Source organism: Python bivittatus, unplaced genomic scaffold (assembly GCF_059951505.1).
Source record: "Python bivittatus isolate LINGU-HERP-01145 unplaced genomic scaffold, Pbiv_v1 ctg000840_np1212, whole genome shotgun sequence".
Lineage (NCBI taxonomy): Eukaryota > Metazoa > Chordata > Lepidosauria > Squamata > Pythonidae > Python > Python bivittatus.
The window spans coordinates 30,502,023-30,524,834 of NW_028277113.1; the positions used below are offsets into that span (position 1 = coordinate 30,502,023).

At 39.1% G+C, this 22,812-nt stretch overlaps 2 protein-coding genes across 8 annotated transcripts in view; both read left to right on the top strand.

The window, feature by feature from the left end:
- Positions 1-13,627, top strand: LOC103058051 (uncharacterized). Of its 3 annotated transcripts, none has more exons than XM_088130891.1 (7): positions 1-458; positions 2,636-2,778; positions 3,879-3,965; positions 5,320-5,410; positions 8,591-8,750; positions 10,856-10,953; positions 13,500-13,627. In XM_088130891.1, the coding sequence occupies exons 1-7, from the start codon at positions 381-383 to the stop codon at positions 13,611-13,613; spliced, it is 771 nt and encodes a 256-aa protein (XP_087987017.1). In that variant the 5' UTR covers positions 1-380; the 3' UTR covers positions 13,614-13,627. The 3 variants fall into 3 exon arrangements, with proteins under 3 accessions (XP_087987017.1, XP_007427908.1, XP_007427909.1); XM_007427846.4 differs by lacking the exon at positions 13,500-13,627 and adding an exon at positions 11,898-12,068 and having other exon boundaries at positions 44-458; XM_007427847.4 differs by lacking the exon at positions 13,500-13,627 and adding an exon at positions 11,898-12,068 and having other exon boundaries at positions 45-458; positions 2,613-2,778.
- The window catches only part of MPPE1 (metallophosphoesterase 1), an 18,337-nt gene continuing 9,052 nt past the window's right edge, over positions 13,528-22,812 (top strand). Inside the window, exons 1-2 of one of the 5 annotated variants that reach the window (XM_088130888.1) lie at positions 13,528-13,657; positions 17,692-18,076. In XM_088130888.1, the coding sequence (XP_087987014.1) occupies positions 17,802-18,076 (275 nt within the window). In that variant the 5' untranslated portion in view covers positions 13,528-13,657; positions 17,692-17,801. The other 4 variants (XM_025166440.2, XM_007427849.4, XM_088130889.1 and 1 more) reach the window with 4 other exon arrangements.

The window sequence follows — 22,812 nt, forward strand, 5'->3', positions numbered from 1 at the left end:
CGTTATTATGATGTCACTAAATTCTTTCCGTAAACAAACGTCGATTTACTTTTCCCCCGAAAGCGCGTGCGCGTGGGCCTCGCCTGCGAGGGAGAGCGCTACCTTATTTGGATACGCTAAAGCCACTTTAATCCGTGTGGTGCATCTTTCCCTGCTGTCATTTAGGATTCCTTTCTCAAATTGAAGAAGAAACACTTAAGCTAGTGAATTCAGGACAGGCAGGATAGTGGACTCCGCGCCTGCGGGGGCTTTTTGTCGGTTGCCTGGGCATTTTATTGGACCGCCTGGAAACCCTGCGGCCGGGCCCAACCTGATTCTGCCCTTTATTGGGCGCGTCGCTTTCTGGAGGGGGCGCGGGCAGCCCTTGAACCTGCTCCCGCATGTTTGGCCTCTACTCGGTGTGGGAGGCCTTGGAAGGGAAGCGGATGGAGCTACCCTCAGTTCATAGATGCCTCCAAGTGAGTGACGAAGAGTAACTTACTGGGGCAGCTTGAAGCAGCCGTCTCCCTCCGCCTGCGCCACCCTGACGGGTTGGACTGCGGTTCTCATAATCCAAAGCTGCGTTAGTTGGGGATGGCAGGAGCTGTAGGGCAGTGCTTCCCAAGCTTGGCAACGTTAAGACACGTGGACTTCAACTCCTAGAATTCCCCATTGCTGCAGGGCATCGCTGGGGGCAGGCTGCTCTGGAGACCCACTTCGGGAAGAGGGTAGGGCTGTAGGAGGATGGTTGGCTGTGGCTCCTGGGTGCTTCCCGGTGTCTCAGAAATTCCCCACGTAGTTACTTTGCAGTTCTGTCAGCTCCTCTGTGCAGACCACGTAAGGCGCACTCCGTTTTAGCGCTAAACCTTTGGCATTGCTCTTCAAAGAACCAAGTTCTTTTCCTTCCGAGGCAATTAAGAAAAATAGCTTTTTTTCCTCTTGAAGGAAGCTGTATTTTTAATTTAATTTTTCTGATGATAAATCGTGCTGGGAATGTCATGTTGAATCTGGAGTATATACTTCACCAAAGCAGTATAGCTTTCTTTTTCTGTATCAGGAGTGCTTGTGCCTTTGGATAGCTGCGTGATTAGTAGGAAGGTAGCTTTAATCTTCTCCTCCAGCAGTCTTCCAAAAAAAAATGGTGAATTTTATAGCTGTTAAAGTCTTTCTTTCTCTCTCTTTTTAAGACATTTTTGGGAGGCAAATCATGATATGACCATTTATGCATTTCAGGGCTAGACATCAGTGTGCCCCCAAACACCTCTCTTTGTTACTCACAGGCTTCCAATCCCATCTGGTTTCTTTAAAATATCAAAAAAAAAAAAAAGTGGAAAACCATCGTACTGCACAGCAAAGCATCAACAGCAACATTGTATTTGCAGGAATGCCTTTGGGTCACACAAAAGTCCCATTGGGATGAGAAAAGGGGAGTGCATTTTGAGTGGTTAATACATCTTCTAGATAATGGGTGATCTGTGATTGGCCATGCCCACTATTGTAGATACCTTGTAAATAGGTACGTCTCCAGTGGTAGTTATTGTGTGAGAAATCCTGCCACATGCTCTCAGTTCAAAAAGGTTGCCTCCCATTGGTATATCAACCTCTCCCCCAAACCTGAAGGAATTCTAACTCCTAGTAAAATTACTTCTGATGCAAATCAGTCTAGAAAATGTTCTAAAATGACATTTGCCTTGCAGTTTCCTGCAATAGTAAGTTAAGAGATTTTGAGGGATCTAAATCACTCATAATTCATGCATGCCCAAATTAAATGGATGCACAGCTGATCCCATAAAAGTTTCTCTCTGAGTGATAGTGCTATTCCTGGACATATTTATTTTTTAGGATACAAGAATATTCCGTAATGGGAAACCAATAGAAAAAGAGGCATGATGTGTAGAAGAAACAGGTGAATGTGTGTAGTAAAAGGTTAGATGGGCTGGAAGGGGATGCATGCTTTTTTCACCCCAAGTCTGAGAAACACTAATTAAACATAATAGCATACAAGCTCTGGGAAGCTCAGAATGCTCATATAAACTAGGCCCACAAATTTACATTTTATCATATGAAAAAAGAATAGAGGATGAAAGTGGAATAAATTTAAGATTAACAAAGATTAGGTAAATAAGTGAATTTCAAGAGCTGTCATAGTGGATAGCTATTTTGTCTTAACAATTAAAGGAGGATTTAAACAATGAGGATAAAGTAATGTGATCAAAAGAGAAGTACAATTAACAAAGGAGGTGGGTGGCAGATGTGCTGATTGAAAAGTGGGAATAAAATGAAAAAACTGGGATTTTTCTATGATATGTGGCAGATATTTGCAGATGACTTGCAACATGCTTCTCACTTTAGTAATCAGATAACGTATATATTGATAGATATCAGAATTAGTAATAAAGGATATCTGTTGGGGGAAAACATTCAATTGTAGGCTACAATATTTTAAATAATATTCATTTTTTATAAAACAGGTAGATTTGGTTTTTTTGAAAGGTATGTGTAGGTCAGTTCTTTAAAAAGTTTGATTAAAACAAGAGCAGCCTTAAAAAATGAACATGAATGTGGGATATTTCATACTATGAAAGTTGCTACATTGCATTAGATAACTAACCTACATTTGTTTCTAAACATAGGAAAAATTATTTCACTTTTCCAGCTCAATCAAGAAAATCAGCTGCTCCTTAAAAAGCTGAGGCATGTACGCCTAAAAAACAAGCAGTTGGAATATGATGTAGTGCAGTTGCAGGATAAACTACACGGGCAAAAGAAGTGCTTGCCTGCCTGCATCACAAAGAAAGAGTAAGAATAGCTATACTCTATTTATGTACGTGCTTCTTAAGAATCTAAGATTTCAGTTAGTGGTCTAATGTGCGTAAAGATTTAGCTTCTCATCTGTTAGTTTCATGATTAAAGCAATATTGGATTCAAACTTACATAGAATCATTGATGAATGAGTTTAAATTGAAGGCCAATCCACACATGTTCATATTTTCTTTCCTAAAGTTTATTATTTTTGAAGAATTCACATAGCAATGTAATGATTAAACATTAAGATAAATATAGTTTGTATCATTCTCCAGCACAATATTTTAATATAACTTACTAACTTTTGATAGATTCAGCTAGTCTTGTGAATAATGTTTGTACAGGTTGTAGCCCCAGTTCTTGAAAAGTTTTGGCCTTTTGTAATCAAGACATTGTATGGCATTTGCAAGACTGGTTTAATACATTCATTATTTTAATGAAAGGATCTTTATGGATTCTTGGTCTTTTTTCAGGGCAATGCATATAGGCAAATGGAAGTGGGTTCTCTGGCAGACTTGGTGGGAAATCCTTTATATCCTATAAATAGATCTTACTGGATTTAATAAAGTTTTCTCCCAGAAAGATGAGCTTGGGTTTGCAGAATTAAATGGGAATCTTTTGTATGAGATTTGAAGTTATAGTATAGTTTGGGTTTAGTTTGAATAATTGGCAGAGGCTTCTTAACCAACGTATAAAATATTTAAATTGGAGAATGTGGAGGGTTTTTAACTAGCCTTCCCAAATGGGTGTCTGCCAGATGTCTTGCTTTATCACCTTAATGCAGAATAGCCATAGGCATAGGATGCCTAGGGATGATGACATTATAGTCTCACACAACTGGAGATATCAAGTTAGAAACGCTACTGTGTGCTGCATTTTATGATCACATGGTAACTATCCATATCTTCTTCCTCTGAATATATGTTTTTTTTATAAGGATGGTATTTATCTTCTTTGGGATAAAAAAATATAATTTTAGCATTCTTTCTCAACTTTGTTGGATTTTTTAGGAGGGTTAGACAAAATACCATTACATTAGTAATATTGATTCAATCTGAAGAAAGAGCTTTTAATTAATTGGCTGTTTAATTTAGTGTACAAGTTCAAACAGAAGTTCACTTATACCATAGAGGTGATGGGGTCCATCACAAGGAACATGAACCAATGAAGGAACATGCCAGGTGAGTTTTGAAACATTAGTCAGATATATATCTTGGCAAATAATTTGAGTTCTTGGCCAACAACACAACATTGTTTGCAAACAGAAGTACGTGTTCCCAAGCAGTAAGCCTTTAATGACACCACAATCAGTCCTTATCCATTTATCCATAAATGTATGGATCCATCTTTGTGTTACTTCCTGCTCAGTGTTGAACCATTTGCTAAAGTCCACTATTCTTATTTTTTTTTAAGTGTATAAAAATGTTCTGCTAGTTTCCCCTTCTATTACAGATGACAGAAACAAAGTTACATCTGTGGTGTATTTTTTTTAAATAGACATGCCAGATAGAAAGCTTCCAGAGGGAGCTTTTTTAAAACACATTTTTTAAAAAATAATGTTTTACTGGTAGACTGGTAAAATGCTCATTTAAAAAAAAAAAAATCCTGTTGATATTTCATTGCTCCATTGCTGGATCAGTGGACTACAGCAGATGCATGATTTTTTATTTCTCCCAGTGGGACACCAGTGGGCCAATGAAATGCTTATTGCACTCCCACTCCATTGCTTGTGCCATGAGCATGAGAGGAAGAGAAATGCATGGGCATGCAGCAGTCCACTGAAGGAAAAGATGTTGAAGGACACAACATGAGATGTCAAGCACAAAGGAGTCCACAATGGGGGAATTCTACACGGGCCCTCTGCTAATTGGAAGCAGCCAATGTGTGGTCACTTTTCCAATAGAGATTACTGGTATTGCAGGAAGATGATACCAGGTCTTCAAAAACCCACCCATATATAGGAAAGTGATTGGTGCTTGCAATTTTTGCATGGGTGGGAGAGGCACTGAAGCAAGAAAATCTACCAGTTGGAGGCTATGGTGAGCACAGTCTGGATAGGACAGCAGGCCATTACTGTGGCTAAAATAGAGCAAGGGGCTGAAATCTGGGAAAGGCTTTCATAAACCATCTTCATTCCCTGCTGGTTTGTGCATAGGAGACAAGCAGCTTAAGGTTGTAGTGTGGAAAAGCTCTTAATCATCCCACCACATTACACTTCTTATTCACATATTTTAATTCTAAAATAAAAACAAAATCCTGTTCTTTACATACACTATATGGAATCCACTAAACCTGTGCTTCCCAACCTTGGCCATTTCCAAGTGTGTGGACTTCAGATCCTGGAATTCCACAGCCACATGGCTACTGATGAGAATTGTTGGAGCTGAAGTCCAAATACCTGGGAATGGCCAAGGTTGGGAAACACTGTACTAAGCACTGCTATTAGATAGTTTTCATTCTTTTCAGTTTGAACAAGCTTTTCTATAGGTATTCATATTTGGAAGACTAATGATTCTTTTACATTTACTTTTCCAGAGTACTTCAGATGTATAATGAACTGAAGAAAAGGTATAATAAAGGAGTCAAAACAAACCAAAGACAAAATGAAACAGTTGCAATGCTGTCTGTAAGCTTTAATCATTTGACCATTTTGACATAAACTAAAAAAAGAAATGTGTTTAGGATCTACTAGAATATAAGTAGTGCTGTATTTCTTGTATGTTTCATAAGTATATTGCAAGATACATTTGCTGGTCTGTCATTCAGTTGCTGTTTCATTATAATAAGAAATTGTTACATCTCTCTCTCTCCATCACTGCTATTAAAGTTAAATGACAGTGTCATGAGGTATCTATGTACCGATAATCCATGTTTATGGCATTCTCTTCTTGAATCGTTTCACAATTCTTTTATATATTGCCAGAAGAGTGATAAACCTTTCCTTTTTAAGTTAACACATTCATAGCTTGAACAGATGTAGGATAATTTAATTTGGCTTTTTGTTTTTATGATGTATCTTATTTTTAAGTGTTGTCATTTGCTCCAAGCTCCTGGGAAGTAGGGAAATCAGACAGTTAAGATAGAGAAACAGGCTTCTGCAAGCAGATCTTCTTTTGAATATATTTGAAAGGCCTTTCCCCCTTGAACCTAACTGCAGGACAGATATACCCTGCAACATATTTTTTCTGCCTTGTTGCAATGTCATTGCCTTAATTTCATACCCAGCCCATGAGTGAGGCAGCCTTAAGTTATCCTTAGCTATACTGTAAAGTAGTCTTTTCTCATGTATTCTAATACTGTCCAAGGACAGCTTCAGAGAGTTTGGTATGCTTTGTCGCTAATAGTGGAAAAAAGTCACACGATGGCAATGACTTGAAACAGAAGTACAGTGGGGCAAAAAAGTATTTAGTCAGCCACCAATTGTGCAAGTTCTTCCACTTAAAAAGATGAGAATGGCCTGTAATTTTCATCATAGGTATACCTCAACTATGAGAGACAAAATGAGAACAAAAATCCAGAAAATCACATTGTCTGATTTTTAAAGAATTTATTTGCAAATCATGGTGGAAAATAAGTATTTGGTCACCTACAAACAAGATGTCTGGCTCTCACAGACCTGTAACTACTTCTTTAAGAGGCTCCTCTGTCCTCCACTAACGTTACCTGTAGTAATGGCACCTGTTTGACCTTGTTATCAGTATAAAAGACCCCTGTCCACAACCTCAAACAGTCACACGCCAAACTCCACTATGGCCAAGGCCAAAGAGCTGTCGAAAGACACCAGAAACAACATTGTAGACCTGCACCAGGCTGGGAAGACTGAATCTGCAATAGGCAAGCAGCTTGGTGTGAAGAAATCAACTGTGGGAGCAATAATTAGAAAATGGAAGACATACAAGACCACTGATAATCTCCCTCCATCTGGGGCTCCACGCAAGATCTCACCCTGTGGGGTCAAAATGATCACAAGAATGGTGAGCAAAAATCTCAGAACCACATGGGGGGACCTAGTGAATGACCTGCAGAGAGCTGGGACCAAAATAACAAAGGCTACCATCAGTAACACACTACGCCGCCAGGGACTCAAATCCTGCAGTGCCAGACGTGTCCCCCTGCTTAAGCCAGTACATGTCCGGGCCCGTCTGAAGTTTGCTAGAGAGCATTTGGATGATCCAGAAGAGGATTGGGGGAATGTCATATGGTCAGATGAAACCAAAGTAGAACGTTTTGGTCTAAACTCGTTGTGTTTGGAGGAGAGAGAATGCTGAATTGCATCCAAAGAACACCATACCTACTGTGAAGCATGGGAGTGGAAACATCATGCTTTGGGGCTGTTTTTCTGCAAAGGGACCAGGATGACTGATCCGTGTAAAGGAAAGAATGAATGGGGCCATGTATCATGAGATTTTGAGTGAACACCTCCTTCCATCAGCAAGGGCATTGAAGATGAAATGTGGCTGGGTCTTTCAGCATGACAATGATCCCAAACACACCGCCCAGGCAACGAAGGAGTGGCTTCATAAGAAGCATTTCAAGGTCCTGGAGTGGCCTAGCCAGTCTCCAGATCTCAACCCCATGGAAAACCTTTGGAGAGAGTTGAAAGTCCGTGTTGTCCAGCAACAGCCCCAAAACATCACTGCTCTAGAGGAGATCTGCATGGAGGAATGGGCCAAAATACCAGCAACAGTGTGTGAAAACCTTGTGAAGACTTACAGAAAACGTTTGACCTCTGTCATTGCCAACAAAGGATATATAACAAAGTATTGAGATGAACTTTTGATATTGACAAATACTTATTTTCCACCATGATTTGCAAATAAATTCTTTAAAAATCAGACAATGTGATTTTCTGGATTTTTTCCCCCATTTTGTCTCTCATAGTTGAGGTATACCTATGATGAAAATTACAGGCCTCTCTCATCTTTTTAAGTGGGAGAACTTGCACAATTGGTGGCTGACTAAATACTTTTTTGCCCCACTGTAATAGGTAGGACAGATTCCAGCAATGGGGACAGCACATTTCATGATGTGGTTTCGTGTTAACTAAAGGATGGGTGGATAGCATGTCAACTCAGTGGTGAGGAAAGGCCCTAGGTAGAAGCTGATTTTAGAAGAGACCTTTTTAAATCAGGCAGTGGATTTTACACCATTCAAAAACCTGAAAGATCAGGTTAGGACAGATTGTCATCTCTGTGTGATCCTGAGTTGAAACCAACTTGATGGCACATAAAGTGGATCTGAAGTGGAACAGTTAGATGTGGTTATGGCTAATCATAACCACATCTAACTGACTTCAGTAGATCGGCTTAAAAAATGATTTGTCAATCTGTTTACCTATTGATCTGCATCCACTCCATATACTTTGGCATATATGGCTGTTTCTTAATTTTTTACATTGGTGCTATGTGTGTAACTGCCATATAGATGGTTGGTGTAACCTATGATAGCACTTGCTGTTTATTCCAAATTTGTAGGAGATGACCACAGTTACATTATTCATAAAGTGTAGTATTTGTCAAGTCGGGGCATTCCTTACATAATTTCAAATTGCTTACATGAACTTTTTGATAGCAGATGAATATTTTATAATACATGGCATCTTGCAAAAATATATTAGTGGCATTTATCATTTCCATGCTGTCTTTAGATGGGAGAGTGACTCTTTCAATCATATTTTTATTGCTAATCTCTGATGGAGATTTTTAAAAAAGCAATTCTGAATTGATGCCCCAGTTGCCTTTCCCAAGTATGTTTAAGAAAGTGTTAATTTTCTTGTTCTTTAAAATTGTTCAACTATTTAACACAGGCGAAAATTAATGATCTGGAACACCAACTTCAGTTAGCAAATCAAAAGATAAAAGCCTTGGAATATAAAAAAAAGGACAGATCTGTTCTAATTCAGAGAAAAATGTCATCTGACAAATGTATGTGCAAAAAGAAGGGAAGCTGTTCCTGCAAATATTTAGGTAATACTCTTTGTTCTCATATATTTGCTTCGTTGGCTCTTGATCTCATGTGTTACCTTTTGACATATGCTCATCTGTGACTGAATGGAGATTAGAAGTTTCTAAAAGTTTGCAACACAGTACCGTTTTCTCTTTTATCTCAATATGGAAAATTTTGGTTTATGAAAAACATTGTTTACAAATATGATATTCAAAATAGGATGAATCTGACATTTGGTTATAATGGGCACAATCCTAGAGTCCCAGAAACAGACTCTTGCTTTGGTCTCCCTGCTCCCCCACCCCCTGCTGATGCCTTCTCAGGTCAGATTGTTGGGGCTGGGTGAGCAGAAATTGGTTCCAAGAATCCTTCCCAATTCTCTTCTGTGCTGCTAAGCTAGGGGAAATTTATACCAGCTCACAGTGAGAAGGGAGAAACAAAAACAATCAAAAGATGACAGACATTCTAATTTTTGCTGTGCCAGGCTGTAGAGAGATTTTTAAGTATGGTTCCCTCAAAATAAAATTTCCTTTATTCAAATGAAAAAAAGAAAATGGAAAACTTCCAGTTTTGTCCATGAGCTGGTAGAGGTAGCGTGTGAGCCTGAGGTTCATACCTACTTATTTTCATTTCAAGCCAATACTTGTTAAATCTGATTCAAATTACCATGTTTTGAAATTGCTTGCTAAAGAGGGCCAGGCCTCTTAAAAGGTTTAAAGTGGGAGAACAAAAAACATTAAATTAAGAAATACTTTATTAATATTACCTTTAATTAAATTGTTTCACTATTAAATTTTAGTATATGTGCACACTTACAGTTGTCATATTTCACACATATTTCACCCATACATCTACACTTACACTGTACAGAGAGAGAGAGAACATATTCTCATAGAAAGGAAGTGCAAGGCAGCAGAGTCCAGAGGATATAAGGGGCTGCACCTGATTCCTTGATGGTCCATGTGTAGCCCCTGAGCCAAAGGTAATACCTTTGTGTCTTAATTGAAATTGTAGTCTGAATAACGGATCTCTCTTGCATTTGAAGTGCACATAATTCACCTCCTTCCACTCCAAAAAGACTTAGCAACTAAAAATATTTTGTATAAAGATACAAACATGGCTTAATGAAGCAGTACCATAATTATGTTTTGCATATTCTCTTTTATTTAGAAAATCAAACTTATAGTGATATGAAAGCTTACTGTTGTTACGGAGAGTTGATGTGTACTCTTTAGTTTCTGACTAGGACCAGGAAATAGACTTTCACTTGCCATAAAGCTTACTGGCTTTGTTTCTGTTCCCCAATCTAACGAATTTTATAGAATCCAAGTGAGGGTAAAATAGAGGAGAGGAGGTGTTATTCTTATCTCCTTGTAGGAACTGCAATACTGAATAGATTTTTAAATTATAGTCCGGTCCATATCCTCTGTGCTAATTTGAGTATATTGTAAGTGCTGTCATTTAGTGACATTTTTCTCTTTCAAACTGATTCTTTGGCCTGTACAAAGAATTTTTTTTACCATATTTTGTCTGTACTACTTCTCTGGCCCTTGCATTTTATAAACTGATTTTAGCTGTTATAGATAGTTCCATGCCATATGCAGCCAAAGACTTTTTTCTGTGCTTGGACCAGAAACCCATAGAACAGAGAGAGGGACTGGCCCATGGTCACCCAGCTGGCTTTGGGCCTAAGGCAGGACTAGAACTCACAGTCTCCTGGTTTCTAACCTGGTAGCTTAACCACTACTAGACCCTATAACATTTTCTTCTTTCCCCGAGACTGACTTGTTACATCTAAACTGCTTTGGGCCAGTGTTTGCAGGTCTGAGGCTTCCAGAGCCTTGAGAAGTTCTCTTTTTTCAGCTGCATTTCCTCTGACTGTCACATTATTCTTAATTTTCTGTGAGATACCTTGACTCTTCAGCAAATAGAATCAGTCGGTAAGAAGACAATAAAGCTGAAATTGAAATACTGTAAATATTCAGGCCTTAAAACTGACAACATTTTCAAAGGTGAAAACCTGATTTTACAGAAGTCAAAACAATTCTAAGGTACAGTTAAAAAAGAATAAGAACATAATTTTTATCTTTTAGTGACTTTAAAGAGATTATTTACTGTACTATAGACCAGCTGCTTTTTGAGACACAGCGACTGAAGATGGAAAATGAAACACTCTCCAAAGAACGAAGAATGTTAAAAAATGAGCTTGCTGCATTAGATAAGGTAGGTAGTTGTTTTTTTTTTAATGTTAAGGTAATGTAGAGAAAGCTCCCAATTGCAAATAGGAAAAGTCTGGTATGGGGAGGTAGTTTTATGCATTGTTACATTGTGGTTGCATACTAGAAGCTTTGGCTCTGCTGATCAGTGGATAGGGATGGGTTAAGTTACGTTCTCCCTTCCAAGCAGGGGCTTATTTCAGAATGTATAATGATGTTTGCCTGTTTGTATGTGTATCTTTGGGTTGAAGATACAGTCTTCTGTTGAATTTATTATTCTGTAGATTTAAAGTAATTCTTTGAAAATGTGTAAGAACAGATGTGATACAGGATGAAATCATGCTGTAGATTATAATATGAAGATTGGTAATAAAAAAGTCGCAAATATATAATCCCTCCCTCCGTGTACAATCAGTGACTTCTATTTTCAAATAATTTCACTTATTTTAAGATTGTAATATATATTTGGACACTATGTTTATCTGTAGAAAGGAAATCTGTTTTATCTTAATTATATTTATTCTTTGGATTAAATTTGGAAGCTTAGAAATAGGGGCAGTTGATTTATTTTAACTGATTTTATTCAGCATATGTATAATTTATAAAAATAACGAAATACTGAATTCTATAATTAAGGATTTATGCTAGGACAGGAGTCTTCTTGATTCATTATTACAGATGTAGGATTTGATAACAATTTTTTCCTTGATGTTTATAAACAAAATATGAATCGGAATTGACAAAATAACCCTGGGTCTGTTCGAACCCAAGATGGAAATTAATGGAAATCAATTACAATTTATTTTTCTTCCATTTGCAAATATTGTGATTATTTTTAAGCATTTGTTGGGGGGGGTGGGTTGTTCTTTGTAGCAAAGAATAAAGTTGGAGACACAGTATCTAATTGGGAAGTACAATTTAATTAAAATGTTTTGTGACATAACTTTTCAGGATTTTTTTGATGAAATAGAAGATTTAAAATATGCTCTACAAGAAGCCATAAAGCTGAATACTCACTATGAAAAGTGTTTAAAAGAGTTAAGTTCCACTTATGGAGTCACTTTTACATCAATGTTGACAGCTGGCAATCATCGTACAACTTTATGGAAATAACATGCTCAATCAAGATTATTAAAGTATACTGAGCGTACTCAGAAAAATCAACTTTCAACAGAGTAACTTCTTAATTTGTGCCATAAAATCATGACTCTGACCTATTTTTAATTCTGCATAATTTGTATACAGTTTTTATTCTTCCTTTATTTTTAATAAATTTGGGGCTGGCTTTAATGCAATGCTTAACTGTGATTTAGCATTCAATAAGTGAATGTAAATGAGTCTTGTACTTAAACACTTCCACTTTTTCTGTCTTCTGGAGGCATATACCAAAAGAAGAAAATAGAAGTAACTGATTCTGATTTTAAACTAATTGTAGAGCCTCTTTATGTCTGAACTTGGGGCCTGTGATTAGTTCAAACTATGGCTTGTTCAACCCAAGGGAACTGTATGGAACTTTGGTTGGCCTTCCAGCTTTTTGTTTTACCACCATGGAGTGGGTACAATCCAAGTTCATCAGAATTGCTGCCAAGATACCCCATGTCTCAAATTATTATCTACAGTTGGAGACAGGCATGATAAAAGTTGAGGCAAGAGTGTGTCTTGCTTCCATAAATATTTGGGTAAAGCTTAACTTTTATCCTCAAGGCCTAGCACCATTAATTCTCCAGGACAAATTTCAATCTATCTGTATTAAGACCTTTTAAGGTGTTAAGTAGCATTAAGCATAATATCCTTCTCAACTACTTGCAAGGGTTGGGGGACTGTTTCACTCTTTCCTGAGCAGGCAATTCTAGTCAGAAGTGCTGGGGGATCACTGAATATTCCTTTATGAGGTGCCATCTGGCTTGACTATCTCTCCCCTGTTCTTTAAAATTTATATCAAACATATGAGAGAGGTTATCCTTCAGTTTGGGATGAGGTCTCATCAGTATGATGATGATACCCAGTTAGTTATATATCTCAGCAGTGGTCAAATTGGAGATGCCACAAAAGTCTTCAGCGTTTGGAAACTCTAGGAATTGGGACAAAACAAGTTAAAACTTAAGTCCCAGCAAGAAGGAGTTAGTTTATCCAAAAGCCATCTTGTTGGCTCCTGTTTTGGTGCTGGATGGGATTTCATTTGCCCTGAAGGAGTAGGTCCATGTCTTAGAGGTAGAGATTGTGGCTAGGGAAGCTTTGCCTAATTTTCGTTATATCAGTTGTGGGCCTATTTGGAGCAGGAGTGAATAGGGATAACATCACCTTGAGGTTGAACTTTTGTAACATGCTGTTCATTGGGCTACCTCTGAAGACTACCTAGAAATTGGAGTTGGTTCAAAATGCGACTCCCTGTATGTTGGTGGGCAAGTGCTGCTGTAGCCATATGATACTGGTTTTACACATGCTGTGTTGGCTACCAGTAGATGTCCAAATACAAGTTAACGTACTGGCTTTAATCTTTAAAAGCCTTTGTTGATTAGCTCCCTGGTACATTCTGTCATCTTTCCCAAACAGAATCTCTCCTGTGCTCTCCACCTGGGAGGGGATGCTTTGGGTTCCCCAGTGAGATATGGAGGGAACTGGAGGCAGGCCTTCTTGATGGCTGTCCTTGTCCTTAAGAATATCTGAGTGCAGAGGTCCAGATGGCTCCTGCTCTACTGTTTTGGAAGTTGGTAAGAGCTATTCTTGGTGGTAATGTTTTATTATCTGCATTTATTTTTATTGTTTTTATGGTATTATGTTGATGGTTTAATGAGTGTGTGCCTAGAGTAATTTTAAAGTTGGTGGTGTACATATCATGTAATAAATAATACATTAAGAGAAGGGTGGGTGATAAATGCAATAATAAATCCTATTCCTACTGTCTAAAGTCTACTGAAATGAACGAGGATTAAGAGGATTTAGCTTTAGCTGGACGGTAATTTATGTAAAGCAGATCCCTGCCATACCACTGCAGCCTGTAGCAATTTAGTGTTGGTTTTGAACTTCAGAGTCTTTCATGTCTGGGACTGATTTCAGAAGGACTGCCATCTGGGTCTTCAGATAATTGGCCGAGGCCTTTGTCTCAGTGCCTCAATTAGCTGAAATACTGTAAGGGAACCTGCTTTTTAGTAGCACCTCCTTGGGTGTGTAATGGTTCCCCCTGGTTCACCTGATTGCTTGCTTTACTGTAATTTGGGGTGGTAGCTATAGGCTTTTACATGGCTATATAGTGATGTTTCAGTATGCTTATTATCTAATAAAGTAATATTTTCGTTATTTTAGTTTTCTTTTTAACTTCTTGCTTGTAGAGATATTTTAATCTTGTTTAAAGATGCTTGCTTGGATTTCTTAAGTATGTGGCATTAAGTATTAATATTTTCTACAACCTTTGGAAAATGATGATGATTGGGTGATGAATATATTGACTGAATAAATAGCATGTCATGGAGTCAAAGCACTACTGATGGACAAAGTATAACTTTATATCAGGAATACAGAAACTGCTTCAGGTACGGCATTGCCAGAAAGCTGTACTTAAAAAGTGGATGGTGCCATTGTGTTAAAATAGATTTAAATCTAATTAAAATTCAGTTATTTTAAATCAGCTTTTCCCCTGTGAACTTAATAATATCCCTTGTATCATATTAACAATGAGAGTCTGGTGGCAACTTCTGGAAGTCCTCTATGGACTGCACCTAAAATTTGAGGAGTCTGCATGACCTGCTTTAATAAACAAGTTTTTACTCAGAAAACAAGTCTACTGTTCTCTGTGGTTTCTTCCTACCCTGAATAAGGCTATCGTCCACATCCTCCGGTATCTTAGGCTAATTTTAAACTAACATTTGTGCGTGTGTTGCTCAGTACTGCCTGATTTTGGAACGCTTCTGTGGACCAACGCGACGGTTTTCTGTGTTGATTGTGTCCAAATGCCACTGCCGTTCAACTGCAAGCCACGATCACCATGGAAACAATGTGCTACTAGCAACTGCAGAGCAGCACCTTACTACAACTCGGATCGGAAGAACCTGCAATAATTACTCATTCGAACATCCCGCGGCAACTTCCCGCGAGGCCAGCGCGATCCAGGTGGAAGGCAGGTAGCGACGCCCACTCAGAGGGCGAATGAGAGGCGCGGAAATGCGTCCTTCCTTCAGCCCCAGCCGTTGTTTTCTAACTTCCGCAAAACAAGGACGCTCCTCAGCTTCTCTGTAGACGCGGCGGCGGTCGCGCTCATGTGCCGGCCGGGCGGTCGACCTGTCTTCGTTTAATCGCCGCGTCTCTTTTCTTCCGGGGGTTTCGTGGTGCGGCTCCGGCGCCAGCTCCTCCCCGCGGCCTTACGAAGCGAAGGCGAAGTCCTCCGCCTGGCGGGTTCCGTTCTTTAGGCGGAAGGTTCCCTCCTACCAGCTGGTCCTCGGTGAGTTGCAGCAGCGCTGAAAGGTCGCCTCCTTTGCAGGGCTGGAGGGTTTGTTGAGGGAAATAGATTTGACTTTCGACTTCGGCTGGTTTCTTTTCGAAATGATTTCAGTTGTGCAGAAGGTTGTCGGCCGAGCCTTCTGGGCTGGGAGAACTTAAGAAACTGCTGCTACTCCACGTGGGCATCGAGAAACGGATCAGGTTCACGCGTTGCGCTAAGCCATGATTTGCCGTGGGTTGGTGTCACGCGTTTTGCAATGCAAAGGCATTGCCCCAGTTCATTCCATCGGAACTAAACAAATCCCTTTTTCGCTTCCAAAAGCGGTTGGAGGCGTGTAGAAGATGGGTGCTTGTCTAATATGTTATTTGGGCCATCTGAAATGTCACAAAGTAACGAGAAAGCTTTTGAGTTTAGCAAAGCGCTTTAGATTGGATGTTTCATTCACCAAAAATGGGGTGGAGGAATGTGAGAAGGTGTTCCTGAATTTAAGTATTACAATTGGATGATAGTAGAATGGGAAATTGCACCCAGCAATAGCTTTGTGCTCCCTTGTTCTTCCTTTGTATGTGATGACAACTATGCTTAGCCCAAAAGCGTGCTCTGTACTTCATGACTGTTTAGTTGGTTCTAATGAAAATTTTGCTATTGCTGAACTAGGTTGACCCAGAGGATCTCAGAGTGCGTGTAAAATGACCTACCACCCCAGTAAAACTTGATTTCATGGGGTTAGAGTTGGGAAAGAATTATGCTGCTTACTTTTAATAATTACATCTTAATCTATATATAATATAATGGTACAACTTGATAAAGCAAAACAGTTTCATTGAAAATAAGCAAAAATTCCCAATACAAATTAAAAAAAAATACTTTTATGGTCTTGCTGACTTTTTTTTTTTTTTTTGAAGACAGCCATTCTTATTCACCAAGGTCATGAAAAAGATGCTTTGAATCAGCATTTCTCTTTGCAAACTGCTGCAGCTTGCAAAACACTGGCGGGATGTAAATTGCTTTTGGAGCATTCCCCGCGTAGCTGCATTGAGGTGACAGTCACAGCCAATTTCCTGCCAGTCTGGCTTGGTGCTTGTCAGTCCTTTCCTCTCTTTTACAGTTCCCTCTGCAGAGCAGGCATCAATTCAGAGCTTTGCATAGAAGCCTTGGGCCTCCAGGCATGAATGCTGCTCTTTCAAAAGGGAAAGCAGTGTTAAAAACACAAAAAAGAATGTTCAAGGCTTTATACAGGGCTCTGGAACTATCCTTTTGCTTTGCAGTGGGCATAGCTTTGCATCAAGCAGGTGAGCCTGCTCAGAATGGAGGAAGGCATTCTCTGTTGGCCCTCTATCCAACCCACATAATTAATCTTGGTTAATTGTTATGAGGCAAGAATGTCCATAGAAAAGAAGGTGAGCTTTTTGATGGTCTCTAGAAATAACCAGAGCTGAAAATAACTATTGATGTGGCTGGGCTCCATTGAAATCCTTGCAACCTACATAAAAAGCAAAAAATGAATTCTGAAAGAAAATGGAATGTGCCAAAGGAATAGTAATGAATAGAAAGTAAATGGTTATTGTTGCTCTTTGTGTTGCATTATTTTAAATATTAAATGATTTACAACTGCTCTTTGATAGACATGGAAATAGTTAATGTTACTCTTTTGGTTCAGTTACTAAGTGAGTAGATAAAGCATTGAAAAGCCCTTCAGGGTTTTAGTGAAAATCTCTTGGAGTAGGTATAAAGTGAATGATGGCCTTTTTGGGTAGAAAGACAGGCATAGAGCTAGAGCAAGAGCACACAGGATTGAAGTTTACAGCACAGAACCAGAAAATGTCTGGTGTGTAAAACATAGTAAGATAAAATTTTGAGGTCAGAAAAGCCTGGTTTGAAGTTGATCTGCTTCTGATCCATTCAGAATAGTTCATTTTGAAGCCAAAAATGTCACCTTGAAAATGTTTTGCACATGTCTACAAAAAAAAAGGTAACACAATGAAATATTACTATTTCTCATGCAGTGTTTTAATTTTTTTTAACATATATTGGAGATAGACATGTCTTATTATAATTCAGATATTTTATTTGGTGAATTTTTAAAATCTGGTACTGTAAAACATTTATAGAGCAACGCTTTGCTTAGAAGAATAAAGCTATACTGAGTTCAGTGGGGCTTATAACAAATAAATTACTTTTAAGCAACTTCTGTACATTCTTATTATATTTATTGTGTTGCTGAATTGGGTTATATAACTGAATGAGGCTAATAATGTAGAGTTGGTATTCAGGATAGGCCTATAAAATTTCTTTCTGTGTCTCTTACAGGTCTTTGGCTGATGGAAGAACCATTTGAAATACAGTGTACATTTGGTTTAGGGCATGAAAACAGAGACATTGCTGATATTTTTGCTGAGAAAGTGCTGCAGTAAGCTGAGATGGCAATGCTAGGCTTAAGCTCTATGAACTATTACTCACTGAGGAAAAGAGGCACTTTTATGCTGAGACTTGTATGTTTTACTCTGACAGTATTCATTTTCTGTGAATTTTTAATTTATTATATAGTTATAATTCAGTGTCATTGGCCAGAATTGAAAAATCAGATGCCAGGGACTAACGAACAGAATTCAAATTCTGTCTTGAAAACCATATTTTTATCAGATCCTCATTTGCTTGGTAAAATCAATGGACATTGGTTGGACAAGCTAAGGAGGTAGGAACCAAAGTATCAATAACTTGTTGCTATTGATTTGTGGAAACATTTATAGTTGTTCTGTTGCATGCTGAAGAATTGAGGTTACAAAACTAAAAGTTTATAAGCTGAGCATCTACTGTCTTCTAATTTATTGAATGTTGATTCTGTTTAATATTGCTAAAATCTCAGTCTAGTTGTCTCTCATAAGATGGGACCAATAAATCATTACAATTCATTAAGCAAAATTTGCCACTCATTAGTTAAAGGAACAATCATTTTTAATATTTTCTTATTCATTCCATGTTGCTTTAACACATTAAAACCAAAATAGTGTTCAAGAGTCCAAGTATTTTGAAATGTATTGAATCAGCTTAATATTTGACTGAATATATATATAATTAATAAATATATATTTAATCAATTTATATAGCCGCCCACCTCAGCACATTGACCCTGAGTGTCTGTCAACATTAAAACAAATAAAAATGTATACACATGCGGAATAAAACAAGAAATAAAACATATAGCAGCTGGAGAGTCATAAAAAAGCCCTCAGCACAGCCAAGAAAATGTTTAATATGCATGTGTTGGATGATAAAATACTGTTGTTTATCTTAATTGTTACAGTAGTTTATATATACAGATTTTATTATTTTTTTTCCTTATTTTATAAAAGTTGAAAGGAGGGAGATCAGAGGGAGATATGGCAGGAGACAGAGGGCTTCTTGGGCAGCCAAGGCAGCCTTGATAGTATTGATATTGCCTTCCACCCCCTTTTGCTCAGCCTTGTAATCAGAGCCCAGAGTCACTGGTTCCCAGTAGACTTCCAGAAGATGATGGTCATCACCTATGGCACCTTCATGGTGTAGGGCCAAGCTACTTGTAGGACCACCTTTCTCTCATTGTTTCTGCTCACTCCACCAGATCTAGTAGAGACGGCATGCTCCAGGACCCTTCTACAAACAGTGTCATCTTGTTGGATCTTGGAGTCATGCCTTCTCAGTGGCACACCTGCCCTGTGGAACAGCATCTCCCTGGAGATTTGGATGGCCCCAACTGTATTAGGCTTTCGCAAGGCACTGAAGTCCTGGCTGTTTCTCCAGGCATTTGGGTCAGGTGGATAGATGAGCTCTGTTACTGTTGATGGTGAGGGGAGTCACTGTTTATCCTTGGGCGCTGAGGGGTTGTATCTGGTGGGTTTGTGTGTTTTAATTCTGTAATCTTCCCAGAGTCACTTGTGTGAGATGGGCAGCTATATAAATAATATAAATAAATAATAAAGACTAGGAAATCTCCCAGTAAGAAAAACAATGCATTTTATTAATACTCCTAATGATTAAAATTGGCCCATACTAAAACTGTTTACCTTGAATTACTTCAGTGTCGATGAAGATATGTAGAAAACAGCCACTGACCTTTTTGGCCTTTTTCATCTGAATTTGTTGATACATACCTTAAAACTCCATTTTGTTTCTACAGGGGGCAAAGTTGAATTATTTATGTGATCTCTCCATTTCTTAAATTATTATTTGACTGCCATATTTTTGTGCAGTCAAGTAGCCCATTAGGCTACATATAAATTTAGAGCCTTGGCGGGAAAGAGTGCCCCAGTTAAGAACCATTCTCCCCCAAGACAGATCTTCCAGTATTGCTTGCCAGTAGCTAATTCCTAATCTAAAATATGTATTTTGCGACATTCAGTCAAGTATAGTTAACTTAATCAAGTAACCAGGAATCACACTGAGATGTTATTTCATTTCCCACAACCATATTATTTATGCATTTGCCCTGCCTATCTTGAGTACAACCTTACAACCATAGGCTGGATTCACAGATCATGTTAAACCATAGTATGGCTTGTTTGCTTTTGGCTTAGGATGACCTGTGAACCAGACAGATTGTGCAGGAAACTATGCTTGAAAACGGTGCGTAATGTTATGTGTAAGCTCAGCCACTGAATGTTTGGATTCTTCTGTCCTGCTTATGGGTCCAGATACTAGTTACAGGTAGTCCTCTACTTATGACGACTCCTTCAGCTACTGTTCAAAATTATGATGGTGCTGAACGAGGGGGACCTATGACTGGTCCATGAGGTTGCGGCCATTGCAGCATCCCCATGGTTACATGACTGCGATCTGGGTGCTTGGGGGCCTGGCTTGCAATTACGACATCGCAGCAAGTCAAGGTCATGTGATCACTGTTTGTGACCTTCCCTGCCAGCTTCCCACAAGCAAAGTTAATGGGGAAGCTGGCCAGGAAGGTCGCAAGTCGCTCTTGCCATTTTTCTCCTGAGGAACCTGCTATGGATCCAGGGATCCTGTACTATGTAGCACCCCTCTCCCGCCCTCAGTAGCACTTGCATTCCCACAGCCCCCACCAGCCTGCCCCTGCTCCTCAGCACCCACCCATGGCCCTTGGCCTGCCTGTGGCATTCCTCAAGCCCCCCCCGTGGCACCCATGCACCCCCCATGCTCCTTGCCTGGGACTCCTGCCTTTTCCCTCATAACGACCCATGCAGTCCTAGGGTTATGTCAGCAGCCAGGACTGCCAGGATTGTTGTTGCTAAGTGATGCAGTCATGTGATATCGTGCTTTACAACTGCATCACTTGGCAATGACAATTCTGGTCCCATTTGCTCTCGTGACCTGAGGACTACCTCTATTCTTTCTTTTTGCCTGGATATACACCCAGGATGTTCAAGGGGTTCATTCAGCTTTGGTAGTAACATACCCTTTACTTGAACTTCCAGTGTATAGTTCCTTCTTATTCTTTTCTAGCACTACTCTTGTTCCATTCTAGTACCTAGCATTTTTCTTAAGCCATGTTTAGATTTATATAGCAATCTCAAATAAATGACTCTAGGTGGCTAACAGTATTAAATGTATATAAAAGCAAATGCATATAGAAACAAATTGAAAACACAGCAGCCAGGAAAAACACCCACAAACAGCCATTAACACAGCCAGGAGACAGTCTCCTTCACACCTGGGGCCCCAGGCTTGAGCATAGAACCAGATCTTTAAGGCCTTATGAAAGGCCAGCAGAGTTGGGGCCAATCTGATCTCCAGAGGGATGATGTTCCAGAATGTGGGCCATGCCAACCAACACTCCTTAGGTGACGGTACCTGCAGCATACCCCTCCTGCCGGGTTGGGTAGGACAGGTAGAAACAACTGGGGAGAGACAGTCCTGCAAGTAGCCCACCCCAAGCCATGAAGGCTTCAAAGGTGACTACCAGCGTGTTGTCATTCATGTTGTATATTGCCCAAAGAACAAATTTTGTTATCCTGTCACCAAGATATATATTTTTTTTTGGCTAGCTGTCCTTCCCCATCTCTTCATTACACCATTTGTTATTTTCTGTGGTGTCTTCAAGGTCCAAAAAATAGTTTCCATTTCATGTCCTGAGGTTCTCCCTAATAAATTTTTCTTTAGTCTTCCCGTTCTTCCTGTAAGTCGAAGAGTCCAGTTGGGTCGTTTGCTTTTTCTGGACAATGTCATTTTCAAGAATTCACAAGTGATTTGAGAAGCGAGTTTTTGCTCCCTTTTGAATTTGTGTCATAATCATGGAAATTTTACGTAAGTTTCAATCACAATCTTTCTTTCCGCTCTCTGACTAATTGAGGATAATTCTTTTTACTCTGGAATTATCATTACTTCAGCTATAATTATTTTTCTTCTCTAAAATATGCACGTTCCACACTTTAGCAATTTAACCAGCCTTTGGACGTTCTGTGCCACTTCCAAAGCACCTTCTTCCATTTCTTATTTGGCAAATGCTATTTTCCCCAACCTGTTAGGATGTTCAAAATAAAATACCAGTGAGTGGCCTTTTTCACATGGTTATTCTCCCCCAATGTAAGCAACATTTCTGTCATTGTCAAGGATGCCAATTGTCCTCATTTTCTCCTCTTTCAGGATCCAGGTCTTCATCCTGATGGCCAATGGGGAGCAGTAAAAATGGCAATGAATTGATGCCCTCCCCACTTCCTTGTTCTTCCTTTGCTGAATTTTCTTTTCAGAGCAAGGAAAAGAAATACCTGACAGTCCATTGGGAGAGGGAATGGTCTAGCCAGCTTAGTGCAACTGTGGAGGATGGAGAGACAGGAGGATGGACAGCCTTGAGGCTGCTGCTAAGCAGCAAGTATTTGCTGTTTTATTTTGCCCTCCTGATTTCTTAATAATAATGGAAGGAATAGATAGATGCACACCAGGATACCCTTCCTTGTTTGACACGTACCACAAAGAGATGGTTCCACTTCTTACATTCTGAGGCTATTCTTGATTTCGTTCTTCCCTTATCCCTACCAACAGTATCTTGATCACTCAAGTGGTAAATGAGGCTTAGCCTTCTCTATGCATATGTAGCTTATACTAATAATGGGCTCTTCAACTGTTACATATTCAAGGCTTTGTGAGAGTTGACTGTGACTCTAAACAGTTTATTCAGTTCATCCTTTACTTGAGCTGATTTGTGCTAGCATCTGTCGTGGATAGCGCTAAGTAGTTCAAGAGTTGGAAAAGCTTCAAAATTGGGCTAAAATCCAGTGAAACAACCTACAGTATATTGGATCCCGGGTGATTAGGAATTTCTTATGGTGGTTCTTTTGCGCAGCCCTGGTTTGATTCCTGGCAATCCTAAAATGTATGATGTTTGCTCCAGATTGTTAAAATGATATTCCACACAGTGTCAAAAGAGAAAGCCACTCTGTATCCGGTTTCTTTTAATTCAAGCTTTATCATTGGTTCACAATA